Source organism: Ranitomeya imitator, chromosome 2 (genome assembly GCF_032444005.1).
Source record: "Ranitomeya imitator isolate aRanImi1 chromosome 2, aRanImi1.pri, whole genome shotgun sequence".
Taxonomy (NCBI): Eukaryota; Metazoa; Chordata; class Amphibia; order Anura; family Dendrobatidae; genus Ranitomeya; species Ranitomeya imitator.
In genome coordinates, this window is record NC_091283.1 from 340,416,408 (window position 1) to 340,438,277 (window position 21,870).

At 43.3% G+C, this 21,870-nt stretch overlaps 1 protein-coding gene across 1 annotated transcript in view; it reads right to left on the reverse strand.

Moving 5' to 3' along the window:
* Nucleotides 1-1,185: 1,185 nt before the first annotated feature.
* The window catches only part of LOC138663672 (oocyte zinc finger protein XlCOF6-like), a 55,970-nt gene continuing 35,285 nt past the window's right edge, over nt 1,186-21,870 (reverse strand). Inside the window, exon 7 of the mRNA XM_069749959.1 lies at nt 1,186-4,166. Coding sequence (XP_069606060.1) covers nt 2,581-4,166 — 1,586 coding nt within the window. The 3' untranslated portion in view covers nt 1,186-2,580. The remainder of the gene's footprint in view (nt 4,167-21,870) is intronic.

Consider the following 21,870-nt stretch of genomic DNA (forward strand, 5'->3'; position numbering starts at 1 on the left):
CACCATAATATGCAAATAAAATGTTAAAAAAAACAGAAAATGTGATTTTCTGGATTTTTTTTTCTCAGTTTGTCTCCCATAGTTGAGGTCTACCTATGATGTAAATTACAGACGCCTCTCATCTTTTTAAGTGGTGGAACTTGCACTATTGCTGACTGACTAAATACTTTTTTGCCCCACTGTATATGTAATAATAAATTTAAAAATCTATGAAAATGAACATATGAAAGTCAGACATTGCTTTTCAACTATGCTTCCACAGAATTTAAAAAAAAAAATAAAACTCATGAAATAGGCCTGGACAATATTTCACATTATTTTCAGGGGTACCATCATTTCTGTCCAGGCCTATTTCATGAGGCTTTTTTTTAATTCTGTGGAAGCTTGGTTGAAAAACAATGTCTAACTTTCATTTGTGCATTTTCCTAGATCTTTTATTTATTATTACTTTTGACAGATTTAAGCTATTTCTGGGACCATTGTGGGTTTTTCTATCATTAAACAAGGGGTACCAACAATTTTGACCAAGTGTGTATGTATAAATTGCTTCATGAGAAAGTTGCATCTGCAATGTCAGGGGTTTCTGAGGGTCTGCTGGCCTCTCGTAGAAGTGGAGGTACTGTCATAACTCAGTTTGGAGATTCAATCAGGAGACCTGTTGCTGCATGGTCAGTTCTTCTATCTGCTCAATGGTTTCCTTTTTCTTCTCTGTCCAAATGCTTATGGTTTCTATTGTCTTCGTTTTCCTTTCTTGATTTGCTCCTCTCCAAGTTTTTCTCATTTTCCTGTTTTGGTTTGCCCTATCAAGTTCTGGGTGGGTTTTTATATGTTCACCCTTCCCTTCACTGCACTTCCTTGCTTGCTATACCTCTTGGTGGATGCTTGTTCAGGAGTTCCAGGCCTTCAGGTAAGTGGTTTACCTTGCTTGGTAAACTCCTGTTCTATTCTTGAAGTGAGTCTGTTTGATTTCACACCTTTTCATTTTCCCACTATTAGACTTCAGGGAGGTTATACATGTTCTATTTATTCTTGGTTCTCCTTAGCTTGCCTTTTTTACTGTGGGGAAACGGGGTGTCGACGGGGGACCAAGTCTGCTAGCCGAAATCGCATGGACCTGGGATCGTCCTGCCTAACGCTCGCTCTCCCATTAAACGTGGGTACAATGCTACTCAGACAACACAGGGCAAGGGTAAAACAGTGTGGCAATACTTTACTGAACCACAACACACAATAGCAAACAGAACAGTCCCAGCAATTACTCCCAAGATGGTACACATTACAGCGTCCCACCCTTCCACTGACTCACCGGGATGGTAGATGTTACATCAGAGCTCCCAGGGTCGCTATTCAACCTGTGATACACACAGAAAAGAGGCAACAACAAGCAAAGGTAGATGACCGAGAACAGTCCATAGAGTCCATACAAGGTCCAAAGCCAGAATGTCCGGCTGGTAGCTCTGAGTCTTTTTATACCCGAGGCATGCAAGCTATTTTTTGAATTACCCAGTGTCCTTCAGTCCCTCCCACAGCCTTTACCCATCTACCTTCGAAATCAACAAACCGGTAATAGAATACAATACACAATTAGCATATCAGCACACAGTAAACAAAGATAAACACACTATGTACAAGTCACTATTACAGACTTATTATCAGTTTGCAAGTCTGTCATCTTGACCCACCAGAAATAAACACTTAAAGGGACACTGTCACCTGGATTTGGAGGGAACAATCTTCAGCCACGGAGGCGGGGTTTTTGATTCACCCTTTCCTTACCTGCTGGCTGCAATATTGAATTAAAGTTCATTCTCTGTCCTCCGTAGTACATGCCTGCACAAGGCAATCTTGCACAGCGCAGGCGTGTACTATGGAGGACAGAGAATGAACTTCAATCCAATATTGCAGCCAGCATGCAGCCAGCGGGTAAGCAAAGGGTGAATCAAAAACACAAAAACCCCGCCTCCATGGCTGAAGATTGTTCCCTCCAAATCCAGGTGACAGTGTCCCTTTAAATCCACAAGCCAATATACAGATAAAAAGTCAATTCTTCTTGATTTGCAAAAACATAGTCGTCTGGCAAATTAAGGTACAATCTGGTTTCTTCACATTTACCCTTTATGAATGTGTTTTAGTTTTTCACCCAGGATTTTCATATCAAACTTCACACTTTCCTTTCCGCTTTTTGACAGTGTACTGTGATCTCCTTACTTGGTTCCTATGGCGATACGAAAAACCCCTACATGGCCTATTAGGGAGTTAGGTCAGAGGTTGTGTTTTTAGTTGTGCAACTGGGGCCTTTCTAGTCTACAAAGACTAGTTTGTCGTAGTTGCGGCCTCCCCCAGTGTGGGTTCTCCAGTGGCTATCAAGATGCACTTTATGGTCAAAACATACCCACATTCTGAATATGAAAAAGGCTTCTCCCTTGTGTGACTGCTCTGATGTCTAACAAGATGCAATTTTGCGTTGAAAAATCTCCCACTCTCTAAACAAGTTTCTCCTTAATGTGAGTTTTTTTGCTGTGTAATAAGATTTGATTTCTGTATAAAGCATTTCCCACATTCTGAACATGAAAAAGTCTTCTACCCTGTGTGGGTTCTCTGGTGCTTCACAGCAACTGATTTCTGGTTAAAACATTTCCCACATTCTGAACACGAAAAAGGCTTCTCCCCTGTGTGAGTTCTCTGATGTTTGACAAGATTTGATTTCTCGGTAAAACATTTCCCACATTCTGAACATGAAAAAGGTTTCTCCCCTGTATGAGTTCTCTGATGTTTGATAAGATTTGATTTTTCTGTAAAACATTTTCCACATTCTGAACATAAAAAAGGTTTCTCCCCTCTGTGGGTTCTCTGGTGGTTATCAAGATACCTTTTCCGGTTAAAACATTTCCCACATTCTGAACATGAAAAAGGCTTCTCTTGTATGTGGGTTCTCTGGTGGCTATCAAGATTTGTTTTCAATTTAAAACATTTCCCACATTCTGAACATGAAAAAGGCTTCTCCGGTCTGTGGGTTCTTTGGTGGCTATTAAGATTTGTTTTCCATTTAAAACATTTCCCACATTCTGAACATGAAAATGGCTTCTCCCCTGTGTGTGTTCTTTGGTGTATAACAACATCTGTTTTCTGGTTAAAACATTTCCCACATTCTGAACATGAAAAAGGCTTCTCCCCAGTGTGAGTTCTCTGATGTTTGATAAGACTTGATTTCTCTGTAAAACATTTCCCACATTCTAAACATGAAAATGGCTTTTTCCCTGTGTGAGTTCTCTGATGTTTGATAAGACCAGATTTTTCTGTAAAACATTTCCCACATTCTGGACATGAAAAGGGCTTCTCACCTCTGTGGGTTCTCTGGTGTCTATCAAGATGCGCTTTCCAGTTAAAACATTTCCCACATTCTGAACATGAAAAAGGTTTCTCCCGTATGTGGGTTCTCTGGTGGCTATCAAGATTTGTTTTCCATTTAAAACATTTCCCACATTCTGAACATGAAAACGGTTTCTCCCCTGTGTGAGTTATTTGGTGTATAAGAAGATTACCTTTCTGTCTAAAATATTTCCCACATACTGAACATGAAAATGGCTTCTCGCCTGTGTGGGTTCTTTGGTGAATAACAACATCTGATTTCTGGATAAAGCGTTTCCCACATTCTGAACATGAAAAGGGCTTTTCCCCTGTGTGAGTTTTTTGATGTCTGATAAAATTTGATTTCTCTGTAAAACATTTCCCACATTCTGAACATGAAAATGGCTTGTCCCCCGTGTGTGTTCTTTGGTGTATAACAACATCTGATTTCTGGTTAAAACATCTCCCATACTTGAAACAAGAAAAGCTGTTCTCTGCTGTGTGAATTTGTTGATGTTTAAAAAAAGACTTTTCAATGGGAAAACTATTTCCACATTCCGAACCTGAAAATTGCTCCTCTGGTTTAGGAGCAATTTGTGTTTCAATGATTATTTTGCAACTTTGATTTTCCTTAATAGTCAGTAATGAATCAGAAGACAGGACCTGTTTTAAAGAATCAGATGACAAATATTTGTTGTAAAGGGATGATGGTATATCTGGAGTAATGGCATTCACTTCAATTGTATCCTGTGGTATCTCAAGATCATCTGATTTAAAAATTGAAGATGTTAGTTCTCCTGATCTCCTGGTACAGCCATCTGCCAAGAATAAAACCAATTATTTTTTAATAACATATCCTTGAATTTTATATTTTTCAACATTTATACTTAAACTATCCATAAAAATAGCAAGTTATGTAAAAATATTAACCCCTTCATGACCCAGCTTATTTTGACCTTAAAGACCTTGCCGTTTTTTGCAATTCTGACCAGTGTCCCTTTATGAGGTAATAACTCAGGAACGCTTCAACGGATCCTAGAGGTTCTGAGACTGTTTTTTCGTGACATATTGGGCTTCATGTAAGTGGTAAATTTAGGTCAATAAATTCTGCGTTTGTGATAAAAACGGAAATTTGGCGAAAATTTCGCAATTTTCACATTTTGAATTTTTATTCTGTTAAACCAGAGAGTTATGTGACACAAAATAGTTAATAAATAACATTTCCCACATGTATACTTTACATCAGCACAATTTTGGAAACAAAATTTTTTTTTGCTAGGAAGTTACAAGGGTTAAAATTTGACCAGCGATTTCTCATTTTTACAACGAAATTTACAAAACCATTTTTTTTAGGGACCACCTCACATTTGAAGTCAGTTTGAGGGGTCTATATGGCTGAAAATACCCAAAAGTGACACCATTCTAAAAACTGCACCCCTCAAGGTACTCAAAACCACATTCAAGAAGTTTATTAACCCTTCAGGTGCTTCACAGCAGCAGAAGCAACATGGAAGGAAAAAATGAACATTTAACTTTTTAGTCACAAAAATTATCTTTTAGCAACAATTTTTTTATTTTCCCAATGGTAAAGGAGAAACTGAACCAAGAAAGTTGTTGTCCAATTTGTCCTGAGTACGCTGATACCTAATATGTGGGGGTAAACCACTGTTTGGGCGCACAGCAGGGCTTGGAAGGGAAGGAGCGCCATTTGACTTTTTGAATGAAAAATTGGCTCCACTCTTTAGCGGACACCATGTCACGTTTGGAGAGCCCCGTGTGCCTAAAAATTGGAGCTCCCCCACAAGTGACCCCATTTTGGAAACTAGACGCCCCAAGGAACTTATCTAGATGCATAGTGAGCACTTTGAACCCCCAGGTGCTTCACAAATTGATCCGTAAAAATGAAAAAGTACTTTTTTTTCACAAAAAAATTATTTTAGCCTCAATTTTTTAATTTTCACATGGGCAACAGGATAAAATGGATCCTAAAATTTATTGGGCAATTTCTCCTGAGTACACCAATACCTCACATGTGGGGGTAAACCACTGTTTGGGCACATGGTAAGGCTCGGAAGGGAAGGAGCGCCATTTGACTTTTTGAATGAAAAATTATCGCCATCGTTAGCGGACACCATGTCGCGTTTGGAGAGCCCCTGTGTGCCTAAACATTGGCGCTCCCCCACAAGTGACCCCATTTTGGAAACTAGACCCCCCAAAGAACTTATCTAGATGCCTAGTGAGCACTTTAAACCCTCAGGTGCTTCACAAATTGATCTGTAAAAATGAAAAAGTACTTTTTTTCGCAAAAAAATTTTTTTCGCCTCAATTTTTTCATTTTCACATGGGCAATAGGATAAAATGGATCATAAAATTTGTTGGGCAATTTCTCCCGAGTACGCCGATACCTCATATGTGGGGGTAAACCACTGTTTGGGCGCACGGCAGGGCTCGGAAGGGAAGGCACGCCATTTGGCTTTTTAAATGGAAAATTAGCTCCAATCATTAGCGGACACCATGCCGTGTTTGGAGAGCCCCTGTGTGCCTAAGCATTGGAGATCCCCCAGAAATGACCCCATTTTGGAAACTAGACCCCCAAAGGAACTAATCTAGATGTGTGGTGAGGACTTTGAACCCCCAAGTGCTTCACAGAAGTTTATAACGCAGAGCCACGAAAATAAATAAAAAAATTATTTTCTCAAAAATGATCTTTTAGCCTGCAATTTTTTATTTTCCCAAGGGTAACAGGAGAAATTTGACCCCAAAAGTTGTTGTCCAGTTTCTCCTGAGTACGCTGATACCCCATATGTGGGGGTAAACCACTGTTTGGACACATGCCAGGGCTCGGAAGTGAAGTAGTGACCTTTTGAAATGCAGACTTTGATGGAATGCTCTGCGGGCGTCACGTTGCGTTTGCAGAGCCCCTGATGTGGCTAAACAGTAGAAACCCCCCACAAGTGACCCCATTTTGGAAACTAGACCCCGAAAGGAACTTATCTAGATGTGTGGTGAGCACTTTGAACCCCAAGTGCTTCATAGAAGTTTATAATGCAGAGCCGTGAAAATAATAAATACGTTTTCTTTCCTCAAAAATAATTATTTAGCCCAGAATTTTTTAATTTTCCCAAGGGTAACAGGAGAAATTTGACCCCAAAAGTTGTTGTCCAATTTCTCCTGAGTACGCTGATACCCCATGTGTGGAGGTAAACCACTGTTTGGGCACACGTCGGGGCTCAGAAGGGAAGTAGTGACTTTTGAAATGCAGACTTTGATGGAATGGTCTGCGGGTGTCACGTTGCGTTTGCAGAGCCCCTGGTGTGCCTAAACAGTAGAAACCCCCCACAAGTGACCCCATTTTAGAAACTAGACCCCCCAAGGAACTTATCTAGATATGTGGTGAGCACTTTGAACCCCCAAGTGCTTCACAGACGTTTACATCGCAGAGCTGTGAAAATAAAAAATAATTTTTCTTTCCTCAAAAATGATGTTTTAGCAAGCATTTTTTTATTTTCACAAGGGTAACAGGAGAAATTGGACCCCAGTAATTGTTGCGCAGTTTATCCTGAGTATGCTGGTACCACATATGTGGGGGTAAACCACTGTTTGGGCACACGTCGGGGCTCAGAATTGAGGGAGCACCATTTGACTTTTTGAATACGAGATTGGCTGGAATCAATGGTGGCGCCATGTTGCGTTTGGAGACCCCTGATGTGCCTAAACAGTGGTAACCCCTCAATTCTACCTCCAACACTAACCCCAACACACCCCTAACTCTAATCCCAACTGTAGCCATAACCCTAATCACAACCCTAACCACAACCCTAATTCCAACCCTAACCCTAAGGCTATGTGCCCACGTTGCGGATTCGTGTGAGATTTTTCAGCATCATTTTTGAAAAATCCGCGGGTAAAAGGCACTGCGTTTTACCTGCGGATTTTCCGCGGATTTCCAGTGTTTTTTGTGCGGATTTCACCTGCGGATTCCTATTGAGGAACAGGTGTAAAACGCTGCGGAATCCGCACAAAGAATTGACATGCTGCGGAAAATACAACGCAGCGTTTCCGCGCGGTATTTTCCGCACCATGGGCACAGCGGATTTGGTTTTCCATAGGTTTACATGGTACTGTAAACCTGATGGAACACTGCTGCAAATCCGCAGCGGCCAATCCGCTGCGGATCCGCAGCCAAATCCGCTCCGTGTGCACATAGCCTAATTCTAAAGGTATGTGCACACGCTGTGGAAAACGCTGCGGATCCACAGCAGTTTCCCATGAGTTTACAGTTCAATGTAAACCTATGGGAAACAAAAATCGCTGTACACATGCTGCAGAAAAACTGCACAGAAACGCAGCGGTTTACATTCCGCAGCATGTCACTTCTTTGTGCGGATTCCGCAGCGGTTTTACAACTGCTCAAATAGAAAATCGCAGTTGTAAAACCGCAGTGAAATGCGCAGAAAAAACGCGGTAAATCCGCCATAAATCCGCAGCGGTTTAGCACTGCGGATTTATCAAATCCGCAGCGGAAAAATCCGCAGAGGACCAGAATACGTGTGTACATACCGAAACCCTAATCCTAACCCTAGCCCTAGCCCTAACCCTAACCCTATTCTAAGATTAGTGGAAAAAAAAAATTCTTTATTTTTTTTATTGTCCCTACCTATGGGGGTGACAAAGGAGGGGGGTCATTTATAATTTTTTTTATTTTGATCACTGTGATAGACTATATCTCAGTGATCAAAATGCACTTTGGAAAGAATCTGCCGGCCGGCAGATTCGGCGGGCGCACTGCTCATGCGCCCGCCATTTTGGAAGGTGGCGGCGCCCAGGGAGAAGACGGACGGACCCCGGCAGGATCGGTAAGTATGATTGGGTGGGGGGGCACGGGGGGGGGGAATCGGAGCATGGGGGGGTGGATCGGAGCGCAGGAGGGGTGGAACGGAGCACGGGGGTGGAACGGAGCACGGGGGGGGAATGGAACGGAGCATGGGGGGGTGGAACGGAGCACGGGGGGTGGAACGGAGCACGGGGGGGTGGATCGGAGTGCAGGGGGGGTGATTTGAGCACGGGGGGAGCGGACAAGAGCACGGGGGGAGCGGAGCACAGGACGGAGGGGAGCCGGAGCAGTGTACCGGACAGATCGGAGGGCTGGGGGGGCGATCGGTGGGGTGGGGGCACATTAGTGTTTCCAGCCATGGCCGATGATATTGCAGCATCGGCCATGGCTGGATTGTAATATTTCACCAGTTATAATAGGTGAAATATTACAAATCGCTCTGATTGGCAGTTTCACTTTCAACAGCCAATCAGAGCGATCGTAGCCACAGGGGGGTGAAGCCACCCCCCCTGGGCTAAACTACCACTCCCCCTGTCCCTGCAGATCGGGTGAAATGGGAGTTAACCCTTTCACCCGATCTGCAGGGACGCAATCTTTCCATGACGCCACATAGGCGTCATGGGTCGGATTGGCACCTGACTTTCATGACGCCTACGTGGCGTCATGGGTCGGGAAGGGGTTAAATTATTCACCAAGGCAATAACAGCTCACTGTATAACAGAACACCTCATAGCATTAACCAGTAGAGTGTGGTGTTGAACTGTTTTGTTCATTCTGCCTCCCAAATATGGAATAAAAAGTCACCAATGTTATGTAGGCGAAAATATTACCAATAAAAACTTCTAACTATCTCACAAAAACAAGTCCCCACTCAGGTCAATCATCCGTCAGTAAAAAAAAGAGGTTTCCACATTATTAGGGTATGTGCACATTTGATAAATCCGCAGTGCAAAAGCGCTGCGGTTTTTCCTGCGGATTTATCGCGGTTTCTATTGCGGATTCCACTACGGTTTTACACCTTTCAGTTTTTCATTGGAGCAGGTGTTAACGGGCAGTGGAATCCGCACAAAGAATTGACATGCTGCGGAATGTAAACCGCTGCGTTTCCGCGCTTTTTTTCCGCAGCGTGTGCACTGCAGATTTTGTTTCCCATAGGTTTACATTATACTGTAAACGCATTGGGAAACCGCTGCGGATCCGCAGCAAAATCCGCAGCGTGTGCATATACCCTCAGTGACTCAAAGGCTTCTGAAAAGCAACATGGCTTCCATAATCCAATCCAGCAATATCTGTTCTTCTAAAGTCAAATCTCCCCTCACTTCTGAGCCTTACAATATGTCCAAACCATATTTAGCATCCATGTACAGGTCCTTCTCAAAAAATTAGCATATAGTGTTAAATTTCATTATTTACCATAATGTAATGATTACAATTAAACTTTCATATATTATAGATTCATTATCCACCAACTGAAATTTGTCAGGTCTTTTATTGTTTTAATACTGATGATTTTGGCATACAACTCCTGATAACCCAAAAAACCTGTCTCAATAAATTAGCATATTTCACCCATCCAATCAAATAAAAGTGTTTTTTAATAACAAACAAAAAAACCAACAAATAATAATGTTCAGTTATGCACTCAATACTTGGTCGGGAATCCTTTGGCAGAAATGACTGCTTCAATGCGGCGTGGCATGGAGGCAATCAGCCTGTGACACTGCTGAGATGTTATGGAGGCCCAGGATGCTTCAATAGCGGCCTTAAGCTCATCCAGAGTGTTGGGTCTTGCGTCAGGAGAGTTGGCAGGCCAATTGAGCACAGTAATACCATGGTCAGTAAACCATTTACCAGTGGTTTTGGCACTGTGAGCAGGTGCCAGGTCGTGCTGAAAAATGAAATCTTCATCTCCATAAAGCATTTCAGCCGATGGAAGCATGAAGTGCTCCAAAATCTCCTGATAGCTAGCTGCATTGACCCTGCCCTTGATGAAACACAGTGGACCAACACCAGCAGCTGACATGGCACCCCACACCATCACTGACTGTGGGTACTTGACACTGGACTTCAGGCATTTTGGCATTTCCTTCTCCCCAGTCTTCCTCCAGACTCTGGCACCTTGATTTCCGAATGACATGCAAAATTTGCTTTCATCAGAAAAAAGTACTTGGGACCACTTAGCAACAGTCCAGTGCTGCTTCTCTGTAGCCCAGGTCAGGCGCCTCTGCCGCTGTTTATGGTTCAAAAGTGGCTTTACCTGGGGAATGCGGCACCTGTAGCCCATTTCCTGCACACGCCTGTGCACGGTGGCTCTGGATGTTTCCACACCAGACTCAGTCCACTGCTTCCTCAGGTTCCCCAAGGTCTGGAATCGGTCCTTCTCCACAATCTTCCTCAGGGTCCGGTCTCCTCTTCTCGTTGTACAGCGTTTTCTGCCACATTGTTTCCTTCCAACAGACTTACCATTGAGGTGCCTTGATACAGCACTCTGGGAACAGCCTATTTGTTGAGAAATTTCTTTCTGGGTCTTACCCTCTTGCTTGAGGGTGTCAATGATGGCCTTCTTGACATCTGTCAGGTCGCTAGTCTTACCCATGATGGGGGTTTTGAGTAATGAACCAGGCAGGGAGTTTATAAAAGCCTCAGGTATCTTTTGCATGTGTTTAGAGTTAATTAGTTGATTCAGAAGATTAGGGTAATAGGTCGTTTAGAGAACCTTTTCTTGATATGCTAATTTATTGAGACAGGTTTTTTGGGTTATCAGGAGTTGTATGCCAAAATCATCAGTATTAAAACAATAAAAGACCTGACAAATTTCAGTTGGTGGATAATGAATCTATAATATATGAAAGTTTAATTGTAATCATTACATTATGGTAAATAATGAAATTTAACACTATATGCTAATTTTTTGAGAAGGACCTGTATTTGGCATTACTATAGTAAGAAGACCCCACTTAATTTGCTGTGTGTTTGTACGTGTATCCTGGAGCATAATCTTGGCACTATGTGTTCGGTAATAAACGGCAAATGTGCAATTTTCACTCTCCAACATCCACTGCGTGCTAATTTCCAGAAAGTGTCTTTGGAGTCAAAATACTACCTGCTTCTAAAGATTAATTTATTGAGGGTAATAATTTCCAAAATGGAGTCACTTTATGGGAATTTATACTGCTATAGTTTCCTGCCTTTACATTAGGGCTTCTGCAAATAGTGTTCCATCTCCTTTGGGATCTGCTTCTGCTATGTCTTCTTTTGTCACCTGAAGTCGACTTGTTCATTCCACAGATGGTGCTGGTAATTGATGACACATGGGAACCAGAAGATCTCGATGGCACAGGATCTGTCCAGTGAAAAAGATTAAGAGTGCCTGGGACCAGTATAAGGCCGGCGTCACACTGGCGTTTAAAACGGCCGAGTGCAATGCGATAAAAAATCGCATTGCACTCGGACCAATATTAAGTTATGGGGCCGCTCCCAGCAGCCGACTTTTTGTCGGCCGTTTTCCTCGGTCCGAGACAATCGCAGCTCACTCGCGGCACACTCGCACCCATATAAGCCTATGGGTGCGCGTGAGACAGCGCACACCACTCGGATAACATCCGAGTGATGTGCGCTATAAGCGGACCCCAGCAATGGAGGAGATGGAGAAAGTCATTTCTCCGCCTCCTCCGCAGCTGTGCTCCGATCCTCCCTGTGCGAGAGAATCGGAGCACAGACGGATGACACGGCTCCTGTTCTGCTGCGAGCAGGAGCCGAGGGTCATTAGCATATCGCATCCGATGCTCTCGCATCGGATGCAATACGCTAGTGTGACGCCGGCCTTAGCATTCAGTTTGGCAGTATGGGTGTGTGTGCTGTCCAGCTGAAGTAATCTGCTCCATACTTCAGCTAATTGGAAAGCACCACTCCCACACCCTACTAAAGCCCAAAACATATTACTGGAAGCTGCCAGATATAGCCTTGTTCTCCTCTGATCCAGTCCTCTGTGATCAGCTTCTAGCTTGTGTATTTGTTTTCTTTTCTTACCCTGCTTGTTTACTGAATACATTTGCGTCTTCTAATTTTGTATTTTCTCTGACCTCCTGGTTCTGACTTTGCTATCTGACTAATATTCTTGCCATTGTAAGGAGAAAGACCAGACTGCGGGTACCTGTACTGAGCCAGGTCCAGAACTGTCGAGGCTGCGTCCCATGTTGCCTGGGGGAAGGAATAGAGAACCTGACAGGTCACATGACCAGGGAAGAGGGGGCATGTTTAGCCAGAAACAGAGCAAAAAGCGCGTAAATGAGTTAGTTTCTGGGCGGCAGCGCGAGCAGAAGCAGGCGTGCTCTGCAGGATGACAGACAACGTGGAGACGTATTGCAGCCGAGATCTCCTGACTGCTCCAGCAAGACAGTGAGTGTGCGGAGCGCTACGTGCCTGGCTAAGCATAAGACCACGGGGTTTATGGGTTTATGGGTTTATGAGAAATCGCTCCTGTCAAACCAATCTAATCAGTTTTTATGAAGAGGTAAGCTATAGGCTGGACCACGGTGAGTCATTGGACGTGGTATATCTCGATTTTTCCAAAGCGTTTGATACCGTGCCGCACAAGAGGTTGGTACACAAAATGAGAATGCTTGGTCTGGGGGAAAATGTGTGTAAATGGGTTAGTAACTGGCTAAGTGATAGAAAGCAGAGGGTGGTTATAAATGGTATAGCCTCTAACTGGGTCGCTGTGACCAGTGGGGTACCGCAGGGGTCAGTATTGGGACCTGTTCTCTTCAACATATTCATTAATGATCTGGTAGAAGGTTTACACAGTAAAATATCGATATTTGCAGATGATACAAAACTATGTAAAGCAGTTAATACAAGAGAAGATAGTATTCTGCTACAGATGGATCTGGATAAGTTGGAAACTTGGGCTGAAAGGTGGCAGATGAGGTTTAACAATGATAAATGTAAGGTTATACACATGGGAAGAGGGAATCAATATCACCATTACACACTGAACGGGAAACCACTGGGTAAATCTGACAGGGAGAAGGACTTGGGGATCCTAGTTAATGATAAACTTACCTGGAGCAGCCAGTGCCAGGCAGCAGCTGCCAAGGCAAACAGGATCATGGGGTGCATTAAAAGAGGTCTGGATACACATGATGAGAGCATTATACTGCCTCTGTACAAATCCCTAGTTAGACCGCACATGGAGTACTGTGTCCAGTTTTGGGCACCGGTGCTCAGGAAGGATATAATGGAACTAGAGAGAGTACAAAGGAGGGCAACAAAATTAACCCTCCGTCACATACAATATTCGGACTAACGAGTTCACATACAATGTGCCTGTCAGGCGCCTGCTGGAAAAATACCTATAATATCTAATGTTTGCAATTTCAGTGCTCTAAAAGTGATCAGTGACCTTCATAGGGATGTAATAAAAGAGACTACACATAATCAGTTGCAAAAAAAAACATTTACTTAACATAAAACTAATAACTATGAAATACCAACTTATCAAAACTCCCGCCAAATAGTCCCCAGTTCGACTCTCTCAAAAAAATGTACAAAGAAAATTTTTGAACACAAACTTAATTTTAAGGTACCTTAAGTACTATTAAAAACATATTCAATCACAAGTAGATGCTGAGGTTTCCCCAGAAAAGTCACACTTGCAGAGCAAATAGCAAGAATTACACACCATTTTTGCATGTGTCAGGCAAATTGCTTTATGACATTTGAGACATTCATAATTTGAAAGCCTTCTGGTTCCGCTTTCCGTTTGGCAGGTGGTGCATCTCCTTCTTTTGTGAGGTGGTGCAGATGGTGACTTTTCACCATCATCTTCTGGGCGGAACCTTTTGAGCTGAACTTGAAGGCGAGAGGGGATACCGATTGTTTTCACGCTTCTCCTGCGTAGCTCTCCAAGTACTAGTTCATGGGCCAATTTTTTCAGATACAATCGTCTACGGAGTGGTTCAAGCTTGTTTTCAAGATAAATTACTTGTGAATTTATACCACCCAAATTCAACATAGCAAAAAATATGACCATTGGCCAGCGTTTGATGTTTCTGCTGACGTTGAAAGTGGAGCACATCTGATCTGCTGTATCCACACTCCCTTTGGTGGCATTGTAAAATGTAATTATCTCCGGGGTTTTTTCTGCCCCAGTCCCAGGATCGATGGCAGCATCATCATGAAGTGTTGATAGAAGAAGTACGTTTTTTCTGGAATGGCTTCTTGTTCCATTTAGTATTTTTATCTTTTCCAATATAATATGATCCAACTTCTTCATCCTCACCACTGTCACCATCTTGCTCTGTTTCAGAATCCAGGACACATTCTTCCACCTCATCATGAGAATCAATCTCACTTTCCTCTCCTAAATCCTCATTCAGTGTGAGGTCTCTATCATCTATCAGCATGTTTGTTACTTCCTCAACATTAAGTTGTTTGGATAAATTGTACATTTTCCTCTCCATTTCAGCAGATAATCTGAAGCAAGAGAAGGAATATGTTAGGGAACTACTGTATATGCCTGAGCAGCACACTTTCTTTTATAAAATCTCCCTTATTTCTATGAAATATCCTCACATTTTGTGCTATACATTCATAAAACAAGCTAAATAAACTATTGTGATGAATAAAAACATAAAATACCAACCTTACTGAATGTGACGTATTCACATACAATGAGCCTGAGAGATCTGTGCAGCTATATCCTCTCCCCTGAAGCTCTGAAATCCAACTGTGATATCAGGTTTCACAGACCTTCAAGAGACAGGAGACTACCTGGAGGGAGGGGGTTTCCTCACAATCTGGTGAGGAAGGAGAAATGAAAGTAAAAGAGAAGCGCCTGTCAGATCAGTTGTATGTGACGGAGGGTTAATAAAGGGAATGGGAGAACTACAATACCCAGATAGATTAGCGAAATTAGGATTATTTAGTCTAGAAAAAAGACGACTGAGGGGCGATCTAATAACCATGTATAAGTATATAAGGGGACAATACAAATATCTCGCTGAGGATCTGTTTATACCAAGGAAGGTGACGGGCACAAGGGGGCATTCTTTGCGTCTGGAGGAGAGAAGGTTTTTCCACCAACATAGAAGAGGATTCTTTACTGTTAGGGCAGTGAGAATCTGGAATTGCTTGCCTGAGGAGGTGGTGATGGCAAACTCAGTCGAGGGGTTCAAGAGAGGCCTGGATGTCTTCCTGGAGCAGAACAATATTGTATCATACAATTATTAGGTTCTGTAGAAGGACGTAGATCTGGGTATTTATTATGATGGAATATAGGCTGAACTGGATGGACAAATGTCTTTTTTCGGCCTTACTAACTATGTTACTATGTTACTATGTTACCACGCATGTGCAGAGAAGCGTAGGCCAGTTACAGGACATTGAAGTGCAGTTCCCTTTGCTGGCTAGCACACATCACCCCACGGTTGGTACACAGGCTTCTGCATCTTTTCCCACTTTGATTGCGAGGGCTTATGGTCTGGGGGCTCAGCGGGTAAAACCGGAGACTGCCTGTTGCCACCAGAAGACGGATCGTTAAACTTGGACCCCATCGGAGGACCCTACACTGGCCGTTGCCTGTACTACAACCCCCATCAGATTGCATTTGAATTAGGACCAGAGAAGACCATGATAAGTGCCATTCACTTATCAGACTGTTGCGTTAACCCTTTACTTCCCTCGTTACTATCCATTGGTTAATGTTATCAGCTCCCTGCCAGGAGACTATTGCTACCCCTTTCCTTTGTTAGCCAATTAAATAACCTTGTTATACAGCCTGGTTCTGTAATCTGTGCATTACTGCATTCCCACACCTGCTCACATTTGGCGTAGTCGGCAGGAGGCAGTCTACGAACACAGAGGCAGCAGACCAATCTGTCATGGAAGCCCCGAAGTGCAGCTTGCCGCTGAGGGCCACGCTTAGCGATCTCTCTAAATTCATGGGGAGTAATTTGATGCTGTGGGACTGGAGTGAGCAGATTAAAGGCATGTTGAAGATGCATCCTGTGACCCCTGCTATACAGGCAGAGATTGCTCTGATAACCCTGGACGGTGAAGCTAGACGTACTGTAATGTTTTGCCCGCCCTCATGAACAGGACACTTTGAACAAGGTGTTACAGATTTTAGAAGAGATGCATGGGGATCCCACCAATGTTAGAGAGTTGCGGATGCGATTGTTCCGCCGTGTTCAGAGGGAGGGGGAGTCAGTGACGCAATACATTAATGCATTACAAGAGGTGCACACGCATATTGCCAGATGGGATGACATGGGGGTAATAGGAGTGAGGCCCCTGAAGGGATATTGAGGGACCAGTTTGTGTCGGGCCTCAGGGACTCGCTTAAGCAAGCTCTGCGGGAGTGCCTGCGTGCCAAACCGCGTATGACCCTCCTAGAAATTGGGGCAGAAACACGTGTAAGAGAACAGGAGCAGGGGACAGCAGCCTTGGCAGAGATGACCTGGAGTAGTGAGGTACCCACCTCATCTGCGGCTAAACCAGAGTGGACCCGAGAAATTCAGAAGGAAATACGGGAAATTCGGGAAGAGTGGTCCAGCCTCAGAATAGCCCCCACTGCAGCTTCGAGTATGCCTAGAGACAGGATTGAATCAGAGTCCCGCTTGCCCATTGAACATCGCAAGGGAATGGGACAACCCCGTGCAGAATGGGATCCTACTTGTTTCAAGTGTGGAAATGCCGGACACTATGCCCAAGGCTGTGCGAGATGGAGATGGTCCTTACCTCGTCAGCCGTTAAATCTAGTGGGATCCATGGCTGGGGGACGCCGCCTAGAGCCTGAGAAGCCAAGGAGAAGAGAAGGCAGTCACGAAGTTTAAATTTCCCTAAGCCTCCTCGTTTAGGCTGAAATGGATGGTCAAGCCATCCGCTGTCTAGTTGATACCGGTTCCCAAGTGACCACTGTGCCAGAAATGTATTTTAGATGTTATTTTCCTGAGGCGACATGGCCCGAACGGGGCCCAAGGATTAAGTTAACGGTGGCCAAGCAGTTGCCCATCCCGGTTGCAGGGGTGGTATGGATGTAAATTACAGTGTATGACAAAGATGTGGTTTGGAAAGGAGTTGTGTTGACCGCCACAGACCCTGGCAAAGGACCTGCAGTGAGCTTAGGGATGAATGTGCTGAAAGAACTCGGGACTCTCTTGATCAGCGAGTCACCAGATGCTTTCCTGAACTGATTGAGCCCACGACCTCCCCAGAGGAATGTGTTTCAAGAATTGATACAGGTTGCCCAGACCCAAGAAACCTCTAGTGAAGGGAAAGTCTTAGGAAAAGTGATAGTCCCTGTCTCAGCTAAACTCGTTCTACCGCCTGGTCAGACTGTGCTCACGCTGCTCGTATGAGCTGGTACCCCCTCGTAGGGGTGGAAGTCCAGATAGAGCCAACCTTAACCCCTTTACCCCCAAGGGTGGTTTGCACGTTAATGACCAGGCCAATTTTTACAATTCTGACCACTGTCCCTTTATGAGGTTATAACTCCGAAACGCTTCAACGGATCCTGGTGATTCTGACACTGTTTTCTCGTGACATATTGTACTTCATGATAGTGGTAAAATTTCTTTGATAGTACCTGCGTTTATTTGTGAAAAAAACGGAAATTTGGCGAAAATTTTGAAAATTTCGCAATTTTCAAACTTTGAATTTTTATGCAATTAAATCACAGAGATATGTCACACAAAATACTTAATAAGTAACATTTCCCACATGTCTCCTTTACATCAGCATAATTTTGGAACCAATTTTTTTTTTTGTTAGGGAGTTATAAGGGTTAAAAGTTGACCAGCAATTTCTCATTTTTACAACACCATTTTTTTTTAGGGACCACGTCTCATTTGAAGTCATTTTGAGGGGTCTATATGATAGAAAATACCCAAGTGTGACACCATTCTAAAAACTGCACCCCTCAAGGTGCTCAAAACCACATTCAAGAAGTTTATTAACCCTTCAGGTGTTTAATAGGAATTTTTGGAATGTTTAAATAAAAATGAACATTTAACTTTTTTACACAAAAAATTTACTTCAGCTCCAATTTGTTTTATTTTACCAAGGGTAACAGGAGAAATTGGACCCAAAAAGTTGTTGTCCAATTTGTCCTGAGTACGCTGATACCCCATATGTGGCAGTAAACCACTGTTTGGGCGCATGGGAGAGCTCGGAAGGGAAGGAGCGCTATTTGACTTTTCAATGCAAAATTGACAGGAATTGAGATGGGACGCCATGTTGCGTTTGGAGAGCCACTGATGTGCCTAAACATTGAAACCCCCCACAAGTGACACCATTTTGGAAAGTAGATCCCCTAAGGAACTTATCTGGATGTGTGGTGAGCACTTTGACCCACCAAGTGCTTCACAGAAGTTTATAATGCAGAACCGTAAAAATAAAAAATCATATTTTTTCACAAAAATTATATTTTTGCCCCCAATTTTTTATTTTTCCAAGGGTAAGAGAAGAAATTGGACCTCAAAAGTTGTTGTCCAATTTGTCCTGAGTACGCTGATACCCCATATGTGGCAGTAAACCACTGTTTGGGCGCATGGGAGAGCTCGGAAGGGAAGGAGCGCAGTTTGACTTTTCAATGCAAAATTGACAGAAATTGAGATGGGACGCCATGTTGCGTTTGGAGAGCCACTGATGTGCCTAAACATTGAAACCCCCCACAAGTGACACCATTTTGGAAAGTAGACCCCCTAAGGAACTTATCTAGAGGTGTGGTGAGCACTTTGACCCACCAAGTGCTTCACAGAAGTTTATAATGCAGAACCGTAAAAATAAAAAATCATATTTTTTCACAAAAATTATATTTTTGCCCCCAATTTTTTATTTTTCCAAGGGTAAGAGAAGAAATTGGACCTCAAAAGTTGTTGTCCAATTTGTCCTGAGTACGCTGATACCCCATATGTGGCAGTAAACCACTGTTTGGGCGCATGGGAGAGCTCGGAAGGGAAGGAGCGCAGTTTGACTTTTCAATGCAAAATTGACAGAAATTGAGATGGGACGCCATGTTGCGTTTGGAGAGCCACTGATGTGCCTAAACATTGAAACCCCCCACAAGTGACACCATTTTGGAAAGTAGACCCCCTAAGGAACTTATCTGGATGTGTGGTGAGCACTTTGACCCACCAAGGGCTTCACAGAAGTTTATAATGCAGAGCCATAAAAATAAAACAAAATTTTTTTCCCACAAAAATTATTTTTTAGCCCCCAGTTTTGTATTTTCCCTAGGGTAACAGGAGAAATTGGACCCCAAAAGTTGTTGTCCAATTTGTCCTGAGTACGCTGATACCCGATATGTGGGGGGGAACCACCGTTTGGGCGCATGGGAGGGTTCGGAAGGGAAGGAGCATCATTTGGAATGCAGACTTAGATGGATTGGTCTGCAGGCGTCACATTGCGTTTGCAGAGCCCCTAATGTACCTAAACAGTAGAAACCCCCCACAAGTGACCCCATATTGGAAACTAGACCCCTCAATGAACTTATCTAGATGTGTTGTGAGAACTTTGAACCCCCAAGTGTTTCACTACAGTTTATAACGCAGAGCCGTGAAAATAAAAAATCTTTTTGTTTTCCCACAAAAATTATTTTTTAGCCCCCAGTTTTGTATTTTCCCTAGGGTAACAGGAGAAATTGGACCCCAAAAGTTGTTGTCCAATTTGTCCTGAGTACGCTGATACCCCATATGTGGGGGGGAACCACCGTTTGGGCGCATGGGAGGGTTCGGAAGGGAAGGAGCGCCATTTGGAATGCAGACTTAGATGGAATGGTCTGCAGGCGTCACATTGCGTTTGCAGAGCCCCTAATGTACCTAAACAGTAGAAACCCCCCACAAGTGACACCATTTTGGAAAGTAGACCCCCTAAGGAACTCATCTTGATGTGTTGTGAGAGCTTTGAACCCCCAAGTATTTCACTACAGTTTATAACGCAGAGCCATGCAAATAAAAAATATTTTTTTTTCCACAAAAATTATATTTTAGCCCCCAGTTTTGTATTTTTCCAAGGTTAGCAGGAGAAATTGGACCCTAAATGTTGTTGTCCAATTTGTCCTGAGTACGCTGATACCCGATATGTGGGGGGGAACCACCGTTTGGGCGCATGGGAGGGCTCGGAAGGGAAGGAGCATCATTTGGAATGCAGACTTAGATGGATTGGTCTGCAGGCGTCACATTGCGTTTGCAGAGCCCCTAATGTACCTAAACAGTAGAAACCCCCCACAAGTGACCCCATATTGGAAACTAGACCCCTCAATTAACTTATCTAGATGTGTTGTGAGAACTTTGAACCCCCAAGTGTTTCACTACAGTTTATAACGCAGAGCCGTGAAAATAAAAAATCTTTTTGTTTTCCCACAAAAATTATTTTTTAGCCCCCAGTTTTGTATTTTCCCAAGGGTAACAGGAGAAATTGGTCCACAAAAGTTGTCCAATTTGTCCTGAGTACGCTGATACCCCATATGTTGGGGTAAACCCCTGTTTGGGCACACAGGAGAGCTCGGAAGGGAAGGAGCACTGTTTTACTTTTTCAACGCAGAATTGGCTGGAATTGAGATCGGACGCCATGTCGTGTTTGGAGAGCCCCTGATGTGCCGAAACAGTGGAAACCCCCCAATTATAACTGAAACCCTAATCTAAACACACCCCTAACCCTAATTCCAACGGTAACCCTAACCACACCTCTAACCCTGACACACCCCTAACCCTAATCCCAACCCTATTCCCAACTGTAAATGTAATCTTAACCCTAACTTTAGCCCCAACCCTAACTGTAGCCCCAACCCTAACCCTAGCCCTAACCCTAGCCCTAACCCTAGCCCTAACCCTAGCCCTAACCCTAGCCCTAACCCTAGCCCTAACCCTAGCCCTAGCCCTAACCCTAGCCCTAACCCTAACCCTAGCCCTAGCCCTAACACTAGCCCTAGCCCTAACCCTAGCCCTAACCCTAGCCCTAACCCTAGCCCTAGCCCTAACCCTAGCCCTAACCCTAGCCCTAATGGGAAAATGGAAATAAATACTTTTTTTTTAATTTTTCCCTAACTAAGGGGGTGATGAAGGGGGGTTTGATTTACTTTTATAGCGAGTTTTTTAGCGGATTTTTATGATTGGCAGCCGTCACACACTGAAAGACCCTTTTTATTGCAAAAAATATTTTTTGCAATACCACATTTTGAGAGCTATAATTTTTCCATATTTTGGTCCACAGAGTCATGTGAGGTCTTGTTTTTTGCGGGACGAGTTGACGTTTTTATTGAAAACATTTTTGGGCACGTGACATTTTTTTATCGCTTTTTATTCCGATTTTTGTGAGGAAGAATGACCAAAAGCCAGCTATTCATGAATTTCTATTGGGGGAGGCGTTTATACCGTTCCGCGTTTGGTAAAATTGATAAATCAGTTTTATTCTTCGGGTCAGTACGATTACAGCGATACCTCATTTATATCATTTTTTTATGGTTTGGTGCTTTTATACGATAAAAACTATTTTACAGAAAAAATAATTATTTTTGCATCGCTTTATTCTCAGGACTATAACTTTTTTATTTTTTTGCTGATGATGCTGTATGGCGGCTCTTTTTTTGCGGGACAATATGACGCTTTCAGCGGTACCATGGTTATTTATATCTGTCCTTTTGATCGCGTGTTATTCCACTTTTTGTTCGGCGGTATGATAATAAA